Consider the following 15,449-nt stretch of genomic DNA (forward strand, 5'->3'; position numbering starts at 1 on the left):
CAATATTTGATTTTGTTATATATATGGTAAACCTTCCAAGAACGATTTTGACAATTAAGTTATCATCATATCCTGACTAAAAGTTAAAAAAAGCACCATTAGCTTAGCTTCAAAACCATTCACTTAAATCATTTCATAATGATACATTGCATCTAAGAAAGCAAACGAGATGCCATAACCTTTTTATTTTATTCTTAAATTGCAAAAAGAAAGTGCTTTTCTCCGAAAGACCAAACATGCTCTTTATGGTTAAGTTTCGAGGAAAACGACAAATTAATAACACTGTTAAACAAGAGACGATAACATTAAAAACGACAACAACATTTTGGTTCCTTCTTGTGCCGTTTCCTGTTGGAAAAGTGGGAAGGATGCTGTCGTTTTTGTTCATTATGTATCCAACCCATTTCCTTCAACCACTGCAAACAAAACATACAACTTACAAGAAATTAAAATTAATCCTAAATTAGCTCTCAATTTTGCTATTTTGTAATTTATTCCAAATTTATTGTGGGACATATGTTTTCTTCATGCACTAGATAAATTAACTAAATAGAAGTGGCATATATCATAAATTAAAATGACATATTTCAAAAGTTTAAATTGAGAAGAGAGAATACATTAACAATTATTATATATTTTTAACGTTATTATGTCAACAACGTCACATATGATATGTAGACTTAAAAAAAAAGTATATATAACAATGAAAAGAATTCGTGTAGAGTTAAATTATATTAAACACTTCCATTATGAATTTATGATAATAAACTAATGAGTATTGTTCTATATTACATTTATGATGCGAATACTAGAGCATATCTAATTAGTACCATTTTTTAGTTAAATTAGTCTAGTAGAAAATACGATCATATAACTTTATCATATATCTTTTTTAATATGTTGGTAATCATAGATATTTTCCTGGACTATCCCATGTTGGTATGCCCAATACATCCTCAATATTCACTCTTTTCTGGATAGAGACTTATTGTCCAAACGTGATTCTTGATTTTTTTTTAAATTTACCATCTATCCTAAGGCTGTGATATATGTGTTGAGAACCTGAATTAGTTGATAGAGGATCTATCTGTCAATTTTCTGTAACCTAAATACTTTTATTTTGGGTCTGTAGACAATCTCCAATTCTAAGTACACAATACACACTTACATACTTTTTACATACTTACCAATTTTTTTCCTTGTTACAATTGATAGGACTTAAACCCAAGACGTTTGAGATGGAAAATGGACAAAATGCCGTGTAAGTTATGACTTATTGGCAATGTAAATACTATTTGTGTTAGGTCTTATAATTAACTATTTTTTTTGGGTCTGCACTAAATAAATAGTGTCCCAAAGATATAGAAATGTTATGGACTGGCCCAATAGACCTCCAACATAAGCCCACTAGGCCCAACATAGAGACACTATAAAGTTCAGACCATAATAAGAGACTTAATAAATGTACCAAAACCCAAGAACACAAAAAGAATAATAACGCCAACAAAACGAAAACACCAAAAAATAAACAAGTTCGTACTTAGTACAAAGTACAGAAAAAGATAAGCAGTAAGTATAGAAAAACAAATATTAAGAAAAAAAAAAAAGAAGCTAGAATTAACGAGGTTTAAATGTCGTGCTCTACTTTTGATTTTTAGTAGTAAAGTATATATTAATATATGCAAATTTCTTGATTAATTTTCTATCTACTCGTAAGTTGAATTTTAGGGTTAAAAATTAGTTGTTGACTTTTAGCGGACGAATTTTATTAAATTACTTGTTTTGAATTAAAAAAAAAAGAAATAAGAGATTTGACCGTAAAGGTTGTGGTCAAAGTAGAAAAAATAAAAATTTTACGTGAAATTAAAAAAATAAATTAAGAACGTAAAACGTAAAATTTTAATAAAATTTAAATTATAAAATTATCAAATTTAATACAAATTTTATTAAATTGATAGATTCATTTAAAATTATAATATTAAAAAATTTTAAGAATTAAATCGAAATTTTAGTTACCATGCTCGTGGTATCTGCACAATAGTAACAGTGAGCAATGCTTCAAACACATTAATGAAAAGGCTGTTCCACATTAAATAAAAATTGTTGCTTAGTTCTTTATATTGAGATAGAGATGCTACTATATGATTAATGCAACATGGAATCATCAATCAATGCATAATAGTTGAAAAAGAGAGGGAGAGAAAAATTAAATAAAAGAAAAAATGCACTCACTTCAAGAAAATTCCAACACTTAATACTGTGTAACTCAGAACAAGAGCAAGAGAGCTTCACTCACGAGAACGAAAACACTAAAACATAATCAATGCATGCACATTCTTACCTGTAAAGTAAAAATATACTGTTTAATTTTGTTGTTACTTTTACTTACCAAGTTAAAATAACAGGGTTTGTCTTCTTTTTCCTCTCAAATATCAGTTCCTTTGTAAGCTTGTTTGGGTGTGATTAACTTGTTATAGAAAAAAATTCAATAATAAAAGATTTTTTATTTTTTAATTTATTTAACAAAATTTTCATAGTAAGAATTAAAATATTAAAAAATATATTATTTTCAAAAATTTATAATTTATATCTTTTTTAAATTTTTTTTACTTAAAAATAAGATAATATAATAAATAAATAAATATTTATATTATTATACCCAAATATAATTACTAAATAAAAAGATATTTTTACATAAAATATCTAAATATAAATTATTTTTATTTTTATAAAAAATATTTAAATAAAAATCACTTAAATTTTTTTTTTTATAAAAACTCATCCAAACAAATTCTATATATATGTGAAAAGAGCTAATAAGGTGTGTCCATATGGTGAAATTTGTTTTAACATGAGAGATAAAAAATTTAAATTAACTTAGATACTATATCATAAAATCACTTCTTTTAAAATTTTAAATTAAAATAAAAAAAACACGTGAATAACTATCTCTCTAAAATATCTTCAACTGAGAATTTCTCTTTGACTTTAATTTATTTGATCAGCATCATCTGTATTCTGTGACATTCAATAATAGACATAATGTTCGTTCCATCAACATTGTCTCAAACATGCACTACGTACTTTAATTTGTTTCTATTGTATGAGAAACAGAGAAGCCTCTCATTCTATCAACTTTACAAGATCCCATCTTTTTTTATTCTAGTTTCATCAGGACTATGTTACTCCTAAACTACAAGAAAAATAGTCTTTAGCTATGGTTATTAAAACTATGATCAAAACTTGAAAAAAGCATGGTTAACATAAATTTGCCATAGTTGGAGCAATGTAGTTTAGCAGGCTATTACTTTTTATAACGTAGAATAAAGTATATTTTTTATTTTTAATGTTTGTGATTTTTTTAAAATGTTTCTAATATTTTGTTGCATTTAATTTTGTCCATAATATTTTTAATTTGTGTCAAAATTATTCTTGAATGTTAATTTTATGTGAAATATTAGAGACAAAATAAAAAATTTATAGAAATAATTTTGACACAAATAAAAAAAATTAGAAATAAAATTGAATTAATGAAAAACGCTAATAATAAACTTGAATAAAATTAAATATTAATGGTATTTTTTTTAAAAAAAGGGGGATAAAAAAGTATATTTTAATTTATCCTATATTTAACACAATTTTGAGTGTTTTAACCACGGTATTTAGAACGCTGAAGATCTTTACCTAGTCATGATTAATATTTGATTAACTACAGATGAAGTAAAAGAAAGAGGTTAGATCTAGGGTTGCAAAAAGACAATGAAGACGAAAATTATATATGTGTTTATTGTAGGGTATCAAAATTAAATATTATTTTTTCCCTTTATAGCTAATGAAAACAAATTTTAGTCTTTTAGTCTAATAATAAAATTGTTTATTTAAAAAATGTAAACTATATTTTTTTTAATCGTAGACGATATTCTAATATCATATTATATAACTATTTATTTACAAAACTTTGACCCTCATATAAATAATTATATATTTATTGTCACAGCTAATTATTAGTAATAAAATTGATATATCTAGACTTACAAGTTGTTTAATGGTTTTTGTTAAGTGTGTTTTCCAAGGATACTAGTGGAAAAATCTCTTAGCTGAATTTCTCTAGAGAAAAAAAAAAGAAAATAAAATACTTAAGCTATAAACATATCAAAACATAAAAGTAATATGTAATAATTAGAATAGAGTTTATGTTTTTTATTTTCCTTGAGATAGAGTTTATAATTTTTTGTTTTGGACTACAACTCACACACACTCTAGTCGAAACTATTTGGTATCTAAAAAAAATTAACTAAAAATAATAAAAAATTATCTTATTTAATATTTATTAATTCTAATAACAATTAATGAATGTCTAATAAAATAAAATTTGACTTTTTTTTTCTACTAAAGATTTTTTACCATTGTCTCTACTGAAATTTGAATTCGGATATATAATTTATGAGGATTATAAATTATTCACTAAATAAAATTTGTTTAAGAAACTACTTGATGCATTTAAAACGAAAAAGCGGCTTTAATAGTTAATTTTAATTAATATACATTATATATTTTCTATAATTAAATTAATAAATAAAATTATTAAAACACTAATATTTTGAGGTATAATGACATTCAAGAAATTAATGATTTTTTAGTGGTGATTGTTGAAGGAAACTGTGACATAGTGCTGAAACAGTTCTCACTGAAGAAAAAAAGGATTGATGGAACATTATAGATGGATGGTAAAATCACATAGGTCAATTCCATGGAAGACAGTGATTAAGATGTGGTTCAAAAGGGTTCTGTTTTTCTGTTTTCTCTCTCTCCTCCCTTATTTCCTGCTATGCTTCCTTTCTTCTCAGAAGATAACATTACACTTTCTTAAAAATTGTATTTATTTATGGATCATGTGTTTATTTTTATTAATTCAATTTTAAAAAATAATTTTATGATATAGAATAAAAATTTATATGACCTAAAAATTTAGAATTTGATCATTGCTGAGAAAAAAAAAATTTAATATAAGACAAATAAAATAAAAATAAAATTATGTAAAAATTTACATAAATTCAGAAGAGACTCGCGTATAAAAGAAAGTACATAAAAATATTAATTTATGTACCACTCTAAATTAGTTTAAATTTTTAAAATAAGTAATAATTTTATAATAGTATAAAAATAAATATATCAAATAATATCATTGGAACTTTATTAGTTATACTATGTATAAATTCTTATAGGATACATTTATAAAATTAGTCCATAATATTTATACCGAATCCAGTGTCCATAAGTTTTCTATTAAGAAAAAAAAAAACACTTATTATTTTGGTACATACATTTGGATCACATATATTAATATAATGCCAGTTATTTAAAAAAAAATCAGAATACATAAAAATCAGAATATATAAAAATATACAAACAAATATTCAACAATACAACAATTATATACAAAATTATACTAGCAAGAGTAGTAGAATACACACACTAGTTATTTGATCCTTCAAAAATCACATAATATTAATTTAGACCCTAAAATATTTGTTATATCAATAATTTAATGTCAAAATACATGTGACTCTTATTTAAATGTCTAATCTTTTAGAATATATATATATATAACACCAAATAAATCAATGACATGAACAAAAAAATCAAATACATATCATAAGCAAAAACATATATATTCCTTTCAAACATATAAAATTAAACAATAATAGATTGTAAACTTTAGAGAAAATCTATGCTTTAGAAAAATGAACTATGGACAAGCTAAGGTCAATAAATATAGTCCTTTAAGACTAGACTTATGGGGCCTAACTTGAACAAATGCTCTCATAACTAAATGGACCCATAATAATGGTAACTAAACACACCATGATTAGAAGACAATAAAATCATTCAATTTAATCATTGAGAGACCAGTTTAATCATCTAACTTTAATAATTGAAACTTCTATGTAAAGGAACTAGACGTGTTATGTTCATCTTAGCATCATATATTAATAACTATACGAAACTACCTTAGGAGATTATTATGCCTATAACTTAGGCCTGAATAATGTCATTGTTTAGCCGTGACAAATATCTTTGTATTTAGATTTAAAATTGACTCTAGCTTGGAACTTGTCATTCTTAACACGTTACATTTTGCACTATTGAACGAATCCGTTATTTTTATTCTTCATTTTCCTCAATTCATCAGCAAAGCTCAAGTAGCTATGCAGTCTTGAATCTGAGGAAGAAATTAAATAGAAGTAGTAGTAGAGTAGTTGATGATCCTAATGCATGAAAAGAAATGGCTCTAGACAATCTTAGATTTTTTTTTGTCTAGACAATCTTAGATTATTCTCTTTTATTTGAATTATAATATTTATATCAATTATAATAAAGTCAATACATTTTCACTGTCCACACTATTTGAAGAATGAGTAATTAGAATATGAAATTAGCTTATATAATTTTTAGAATAAATGCTTTTTTTTAAAAATTCTTTGAAACAAAGTGCATCTATATATAATTTAAATTTGAACATGTACAATATATATATTTGACATAGTATTTTGCTCATCCAAAAGTTGAGAGTAGTAAATCTAACATACTTTTTTTACGGTATCTCTCAGTTTAATAAATTAATGAATAATTTATCGCGGATTAGAGCTCTATTTAAAGATTTGCCATTGACCAATAAATTTTGTATATACAAAATAAATTTTGAACTCTCAATACTTATTTAAACGAACTAGTATTTTTCTTTTATTTATATAATACCCCACAATTGATTGCTAGCTAAGAACAAAGCCTATGAGAGAAAATCTACTCATCAGTTTTGTGTTATTGGGCTATCTATTGGGAAAAAAAGCCCAATAGCCAAAAATATAAAAATAATGGTGTTAAGTTTAATTTTAAGTCTTATATATATGATGACAAACATTATTTGGGGTGAAAATCCAAGTTTTAGTTTAATGTGTGTGCTAAGTGATATAGGCTCATTTATATGTTTCTTCAGTCCGAATTAGTGTTGTTTCAGCAACTTAAAATATTACAGCTCCAACACTTAAGTCCATTACTAGCTAAATGAGTAACAGATCAGTACAAGAGTTAAGAGAGAGAGCACTGAATAAAAAGAAGAAAGAGAAAGATATTTGTCAACAATATGAGACAGCTGTAACACCAAGACAAAATCAAGGACAGTTAGGAACACTCTTACTACAAGGACATCAGTAAAGCAACAATTAGAATAAGGAAGAGCAAAACACAAACTTGCACAAGAACAGAAGCAGTAGAGCAGCTCCTCAGATAGCAGAGATAATAGAGCAGAAGGAGAAAGAAATGTATGCCAAAGAAGAAAGCAAATTTAAGGACAACAGAGGTGGTGGAATGGTTCCTCAACTAATAGAGTTAGTGGAGCACGATGAAAAAAAGGACTGCATGCCCTCAGAGACAGCTCCAACGGGTTGATGGACAAGGAATTGGAAGAGGCAAATTGGAGAGCAAGCTGAAGATATAAAACATACCTCATTTCAACATTTGAAAGCAAGAAAAAGAGGGCACATTCAAGAGCATCATCTCAATACTTGAGCTGAATTCTTTTTCTTCTACTAGAGCTTCATTTCTGATTTTAATTGTTATGGCTATCTTATGTCATCTTTTGTATTGAGAAAAAGGCTAATTATGAGAGTGAAAAAGTCATGAGAGAAAAGGCAAGGACGATGCATGAAAGAGCCATTGAAAATTCTGTATAATTGAGTTGTTGAACTAGGACTAGTTCTCATTGCCAAGTTGGGATAGCACTTGGTGTTCTTGAATCTGTTTAGGTTCCCCTTCCAAGTTGGGACAACACTTGGAAAAATGAGCTTTGGTGAAGAAAGCTTAGTGGTAGATACTAGTTAAATTAAGTTGAGATTCAATAGTATTGGTGAATGTAATCAGTTGATTATAGTGAAAATTCCACCATGGTTGTGGTGGAGACTGCACGTAAGTTTCATGGCACTTAGAAACCAAATCAGGATACATGCTGGCCTCTTTCTCTTATTCCCTTATCTGTTTCTTTTTTGCTTATGAGACAAAATAAAAAATCTTCTGCATATTAAGCTTTCACAAAAACAGAGCAAAAGAAGTTCATTTTTGAGCTAACTTGATTCAACACCCTCCTTTTCAAGTTCTAACAATTTCATCAATTGGTATCCAGAGCAAGGTCTCAAGGAGTCAAGCTTCACAACTTGGAATAAAGATTCATGGCCAACAATGTGGGTCCTAATAGCATGCGTACACACTCACTAAAGGGCAGTCAAATAATAGACCTCCTTACTTCAATGGCAACAACTACTCTTACTGGAAAGAGAGAATGAGAATCTTCGTGCAGTCAATCGACTACAACATTTAAAAGATTATCCTCAACGGACCAGACGTTCCAACCAAGTAAAATGCTGATGAAAAAGTTGTGACAAAATAAGACAATGAGTGGACAGAGGAAGAAAAGAAGAAGGTTGAACTCAACGCAAAGACAATCAACCTAATGAACTGCACAATCAGTTTTGAAGAATACAGAAAAGTTTCAAGGTGCAAAATGGCTAAAGAAATCTAGGACAAGCTCAGACTCACCCATGAAGATACCAAACAAGTGAGGGAGACCAGAATTGATATGTTGATGAAGGAGTATGAAATGTTTAATATGAAGGAGGACGAGAGCATCGATCAAATGTTCGAAAGGTTCTCAATAATCATCAACAACTTGGATGCCATGGAAAAGAGTTATTCCGAAGAAACCTTGGTAAGGAAGATCTTAAGGAGCCTTACTAAAAAGTGGGAAGTAAAAAGCACAGCCATCTTTGAAAGAAATGATTTGATAAAAATCACATATGATGAGCTAAGAGGCAAGCTGCTGACCTATGAAACTACTCACATGTCTCAAGACAAAGATGACACAAAAAACGTGTAGCACTTAAATCAAGAATGACAGCCAAAGAAGAGGAATCTAATGACAACTTCTCAGATGAAGAAATGATGCTCTTTACAAGAGAAATGAGAAGATGACTGAGATTTAAAAACAAAGACAAAGGAAGTTCTTCATCCAAAGACTTCAAAAAGGATCAAGCCAAGTTCACATGTCACCACTGCAAAGGACTGGATCATTTCAAGTCAGATTGTCCTCAATTAAGGAAAGGCAAAAAATCAAAGAAAGACAAAAAGAAGGTGATGATGGCAACATGGAATGACTTGGAGAATGACACTAGTTTTGAAGATTCAGATCAAGAGGCTCCACTATGCTTAATGGCTGATCACGCTGATGAAGATGAGGTAGATCTTTCTAACCTATCTATTGATGAGTTGCACTACATTATCAAAGACTTCACTGTAAACTCTAAGAAACTCTTAGATAAATATGTTAAATGCAAGAAAGATAATGAAGCAATGAGAGCTGAAAATGAAAGTTTATTGAAAAAAGTAAAAGTAACCGAAGCTTGTGATGAAATTTTTTTAAAAGAAGAAAATAATGCTTTAAGAGCTGAATTAAACAAATTCAAACTCAAGCATTCGGTCACTGCCTCCACTGATTTAATTGATGAAAATAAAAGGATGAATAAAAAAAATTAAAAGCCGTAATGAAGACTTAGCAAAATTGTCCAAGGTTCACAAAATCTTGACAAATTACTTGCTAGTCAAAGTTTTGGTTGTGAAAAATCTAGACTTAGATTCAAAAAGGAAAGCAAGACTGTTTTCAAACAAACTGTTAAAAAATCTAAAGCTTCCTCTTCTAAGATTGTCAAATCAAAAATTTTCAGTAAGCCACAAAAATCAGTGAGCAAGAGCCATTGCTATAAATGCAATAGAAAAGGTCATGATCCTCAACAATGCTTCATCTTTTTAAGGTCTTTTGGTAATGATAGTAAATTATTTAAAGTTGTTCATGATTATAATGCTCTTGGACAACCAAGAAATTTTATATAAGAGGATCCAAATGGATTTGGATACAAAAGGTCAGTTGAAGAACATGCAGATTTGTCTTACATCCAAAAAGAAATTGGATATGTGGTATCTCGATAGTGGATGTTCAAGACATATGACCGAAAATGATACTTTCTTCATCAAACTCAACAAGTATGATAGAGGATTTGGCATTTTCAGAGATAATGGTAAAGATATAATAATTGCCATTGGTAAGGTTGGCAAAGATTTTTCTACTTGCATTGATAGTGTCTTTTTGGTAGATGGGTTAAAGCATAATCTATTGAGTATAAATCAATTGTATGACCTTGGATATGTTGTAATCTTTAGGAAATTAGATTGTAGGGTCATTAATGAGAAACATGGGCTGTTTTATTTGTTGCAGAAAGAAGTGATAATGTTTATGGTCTCACACTAGATGATCTTAAAGTTCAAAATGTGACTTGTTTCTTTTTATTGGAATAAAAAAAATGGATGTGGCATAAGAGATTGGGACATGTTAACATGTTCCAAATCTCTAAGCTTGTTAAAAAAGGGCTTAGTAAGAGGTCTTTCTAACATTAAATTTGATAAAGGCATCACTTGTGATGCTTGTCAAATGGGTAAACAAACAAAAATCTCTTTTAAATCCAAGGAAGATGTCTCAACTAAGAAACCATTGGAGTTGTTGCATATTGATTTGTTTGGACCAACTAGGACTCAAAGTCTAGGAGAAAAAAATTATGGAATGGTTATTGTGGATGACTATACTAAGTTTGGTTATGTGTTCTTTCTAGCTCATAAACATGAAGTATTTTCTGTTTTCGAAAAATTCAGTAAGAAGATTCAAAATGAAAAGAGTTTAAAAATTATTTCAATTAGAAGTGATCATGGTAAAGAATTTGAAAATCAATACTTTAAATCTTTTTGTGATGAAATAGGCATATCACACAACTTCATTCTCATGTCCTAGAACACCACAACAAAATGGTATTGTGGAAAGAAGAAATAGAAGTTTACAATAAATGGCTAGAGCTATGTTGTGTGAATATGAAGTTCCAAAATTCTTATGGGCTAAAGCTGTGAATACAACTTGTTATGTTTTAAATCGAACCCTCATAAAATTTTTTTTGAAGAAAACTCTATATGAACTTTGGAAAGGACATCCACCTAATCTTAACTACTTTTGTGTGTTTGGTTGCAAGTGTTTTATATTAAATATCAAATAAAATTTGAAAAAAATTGATCCTAAAACACATGAAGGTATCTTTCTTGGTTGTTCCACAAATAGGAAAGCTTATAGAGTATATAACAAGAATTCTAAAACTGTTGAGGAGACCATGCATGTCACATTCTGTGAGACTAACTTTGTTCCTAGTGTTTGTATTGATGATTGTCCAGGTTTTGAAGTCAAATTGACCAAGAATACTGAGACAGTTCAACAAAATTCAAGTCCTCAAGAAACTGCATTTGCAAGCAACGAAAACACTGATTTTGCAGGAAACAATTTGAAATTATCTCTTGTCGCAGCAGAAAATCCTGATGCTGAGGCAATTGTTGATCAAGAGAAACCTGAATCCTCAACCCAAATCAGAAGGCCTAGAGAATGGAAATTTCTAAGAAATTATCCTGAAGAATTCATAATAGGAGATCCCTCCAAAAGAATGACTACTAGATCATCTTTGAAAAGAGCTGAATCTAACAACATAGCTCTTATATCAAAGATTGAACCTCCAAATATCCAAGAAGTACTTGCTGATCCATCTTGGGTATTAACCATGGAGGAGGAATTACAACAGTTTGAGAAGAATCAAGTCTGGACCTTAGTGCCTTACTCAAATGGAAAGAAAGTCACTGGCAAAAAATAGATTTTCAAAAATAAATCGAGTGAAGATGGAACCATTGTCTGAAACAAAGCAAGATTGGTTGCTCAAGGCTATGATCAAGAGGAAGGGATTGATTTTGATGAATCATTTACACCTCTAGCTCGAATGGAAGCCATTAGATTGCTCTTAGCCTATGCGGCTCATTGCGGCTTCAAGCTATTTCGAATGGACGTAAAGTTTGCATTCCTCAATGGTATAATAGATAGAGAGGTCTATGTGACTCAACCTCCTGGGTTTGAAAACAAAACATTTCCTAACTATATTTTCAAACTAGATAAAGCCTTATATGGTTTAAGACAAGTTCCTAAAACTTGGTATGAAAGGTTTAACTCATTTTTATTGAAAAACAACTTTCAAAGAGGAGTCAGTGACACCACTCTATTCATTAAGAATTACAATGATCATTTTATTCTTGTGCAAGTTTATGTTGACGATATCATTTTTGGTTCAGCTGATGAGGTTTTGTGTGCAGATTTTGCTAAACTAATGACAAGTGAATTTGATATGAGCATGATGGGAGAATTAACTTTTTTCCTAGGCTCGCAAATCAAGCAAACAGGAGAAGGCATTTTTGTTCATAAAAAAAATATGCCAAGGAGCTTGTCAAGAAATTTGGGTTGAAATATGCCAAGCCAATGGGAACCCCCATGCATCCAAATATCAAACTTGACAAGGATGAACAAGCTAGAGATGTTGATGAGACAAGTTACAGAGGGATGATTGGTTCTTTGATGTATCTAACCTCCTTAAAGCCTGATATCATACAAAGTGTTGGTGTGTGCTCAATATTCCAATCAAAACCTAAGGAATCTCATCTCTCATCTGTCAAGAGGATAATCCGATATGTGCTTAGTACCACTAATTATGGTTTATGGTATCCCAAAACTAATTTCTTTCAATTAGTGGGTTATTGTGATGTAGATTTTTCTAGAGACAGAATTGATAGAAGAAGCACAAGTTGCATGTGTTGCTTCCTTGGAAAATCACTCAATGTATGGTCAAGCAAGAAGCAAGAAACTGTGGCACTATCCACTGTCGAAGCTGAGTATATTGCAGCATCTTCTTGTTGTTCTCAATTACCATGGTTGAAAACACAATTAGCTGATTATAAGCTGAAAGTATCTAATATTCTATTATTTTGTGACAATATGAGTGCTATAAATATTTCAAAGAACCCTGTTTTGTACTCAAGAACAAAGCACATTGAAGTTAGATTTCATTCTATAAGAGAACATGTGCAAAATGGAAATTTAGATATTTAGTTTGTTAAATTTGAAGATCAACTAGCTGATATTTTCACTAAACCATTGATAGGAGGGAGGTTTTGCAAATTATGAACTGCACTGGACATTCTTGATTCATATAATTTTTCTTAATTTTTCTGATATTTTGGTTTAAGTATTTTGTCTCATAGATCGAGATGAGATTATTTTGGGCAGATGATGAATAGGTTTCATTAACTCATTGTGAAGCTACCTAAACTTGTTGATGGCTCGTTAGACTTACTGGATCTAGTGTGTTTGCTTGTTCATTATTATGTGGGCCACCCATGTTAAAACTACATTGAGCCCTATCTGGACTTGGATCTCAAAATCTTTTTTGTCCCAAATTTAACATTATAAGTTGGGCTTTCTTTTATATTAGTTTTTCATTTACTTTTCAAATTATTTTAAATTAAAATTTCTAAAATAAAAGTTGCCTTAGTTACAACTGTGAAATCAAATGTTTTCATAGTTTTCATTTTTATCCTTCTTAAAAATAAACCTTTTACATTACTCAAGGCCTATATTAATGCTCTACTACATGCACCCTTTCACACTTAACTCCTCCACTCCTTCACTCCACCTTCATATCCTGAGTCTAACCAGTGCTTTATAAATATGTCTCGCAAGAAAAAAGCAATCTGCAGAGGCATTCATAGTGGTGCTCACTCTTCACGTTCTCAACCCTCCATCCCTTCCTATTTCACTAGACTCTCAATCATCTCCTTCTCTATCCCCCCATCAACTCTCCTCCCACCTCTCCTCAAAATAATGCTCCTGAAATGGCTCGCACCAAGACCGTAGCTTGCCACCCTGGCATTACGTTTCGACCAACCTCCACTCCTTCTAATGTTTCACAGCCTAGTTCATCCAACCCAGTTCTTCTCGGAGTAAGAAACCTATTCGTAAAGAAGACGAAGAGCTTCCTTCATCCCATGCTCGCCACATTCGCGTTACAGTCATCGACTTTCATCTTCGTTTTGTTTCTGAACCAAAACTTTACAATCACATTGCCTACAAATCCTTCTATGCTGATTTTTCTAAAGAGTCATTTGATCGTCGCCGTTATAATTCCTTCATGAACTACATGTTTTTATGCAAGGAAATTTACAAGCGCACTCTCTATCCCTTTAAACTTGTCAACCTAGACAAACTTCGTAGAAAATGTCTAAACTTTACACCCCTGTTTGCTTGTCAAGGATGGATTCCCATCCTATCCATTCGTGAAAAAGTTTATTCTGATCTAGTGGAGCAGTTCTATGGCAACATGTCATACAAGGAAGGAAGAATTGCTTTCTTTGTTAAAGATCACACAATCATTCTCCACAAGTATCACATTCCCTAGATTACCAGGACAGGGAACTTGATGTGTTCACCTATGGTAAGTGCGATGAGTCTCTCAATGTCTCATATTTTGAAGTCCTAGGGACTGTTTCTGTCAACATTCCTCTCCCTAAAGATACCACTCCCACTCATAAATCTCTTGGTCCAGTCCGTGCCCAGTTGCACAAGATTGTAAATCATATAATTTTGCCTCAGAGTGTCTCTTTTCAGCGAGTCTCCTTCTATGACACACTGGTTATGTTTGATTTTCTCTCCAAAATTTTAATTTCTTTTGCTTACTTGTTAGTGAGACATATGCATGTCTATGTTAGTTTTAAAAATGCTTTACCTTATGTAATGCTATTCACTAAAATTTTTTAATATTATAATGTTAATTTTGAGACTGAGATTGCTAGAGACTGTAACTCTTACATCAAAGGGGGTGGTGCAGTAAAAAGAATAACAACTAAGTGCCACAACACTAATGAAGGCACTGAAGTTTTGTCCCATGATGAGGATTCACTGATTCCCACATCCAATTCTTCTAAGATCAGAGTCTTGACAGGTATCATGAAAAATGTGCTCCAATAGTTCGTCAATCTGACCGATCTCTTAATCAACTATGGAGCTGAGCACAAAAAGAATGAAGTTATGGAAGAAAATGCGCTCAAGAAAACTAAAGGGAGGATTCGGATTTTCAAGGATTATGTGGAGGACATTGAGGCTGGCCTTACAACCATTGATAATGAGGATGACGACGAAGCCTCCGATGATTCGAACTCTGATGCCTAGACCATTTCATCTCCTCTGTGAATTGGATTGTTTTACTTGAAACTCTTTTTTTCTTTCATTTGGATGACTCTAACCCATAACTACTTTACTGCTTGATGACTCTTGGATAGCCACTAACAGTTTTTGCAGGGTCTTTTTCCTCCTTAATAACAAAAGAGGAAAAAGAAAAGAAAAAAAGTTAGAATTGGCTTACTTAGGTCATAGATAATGATGCTAAATGATATCTGTTGTTGTGTCATTTTGATTAACTTTAATTACTCTGTGTTAATAT

The 15,449-nt window shown here is 30.4% G+C and overlaps 1 protein-coding gene across 1 annotated transcript; it reads left to right on the top strand.

The window, feature by feature from the left end:
• The first annotated feature begins 12,436 nt into the window (after positions 1-12,436).
• LOC140176466 (secreted RxLR effector protein 161-like) lies at positions 12,437-15,178 on the top strand. The gene is made up of 2 exons (XM_072207944.1): positions 12,437-12,919; positions 14,978-15,178. The coding sequence occupies exons 1-2, from the start codon at positions 12,437-12,439 to the stop codon at positions 15,176-15,178; spliced, it is 684 nt and encodes a 227-aa protein (XP_072064045.1).
• The last annotated feature ends 271 nt before the right edge of the window (positions 15,179-15,449 follow it).

This window comes from Arachis hypogaea, chromosome 2 (genome assembly GCF_003086295.3).
Source record: "Arachis hypogaea cultivar Tifrunner chromosome 2, arahy.Tifrunner.gnm2.J5K5, whole genome shotgun sequence".
Taxonomy (NCBI): domain Eukaryota; kingdom Viridiplantae; phylum Streptophyta; class Magnoliopsida; order Fabales; family Fabaceae; genus Arachis; species Arachis hypogaea.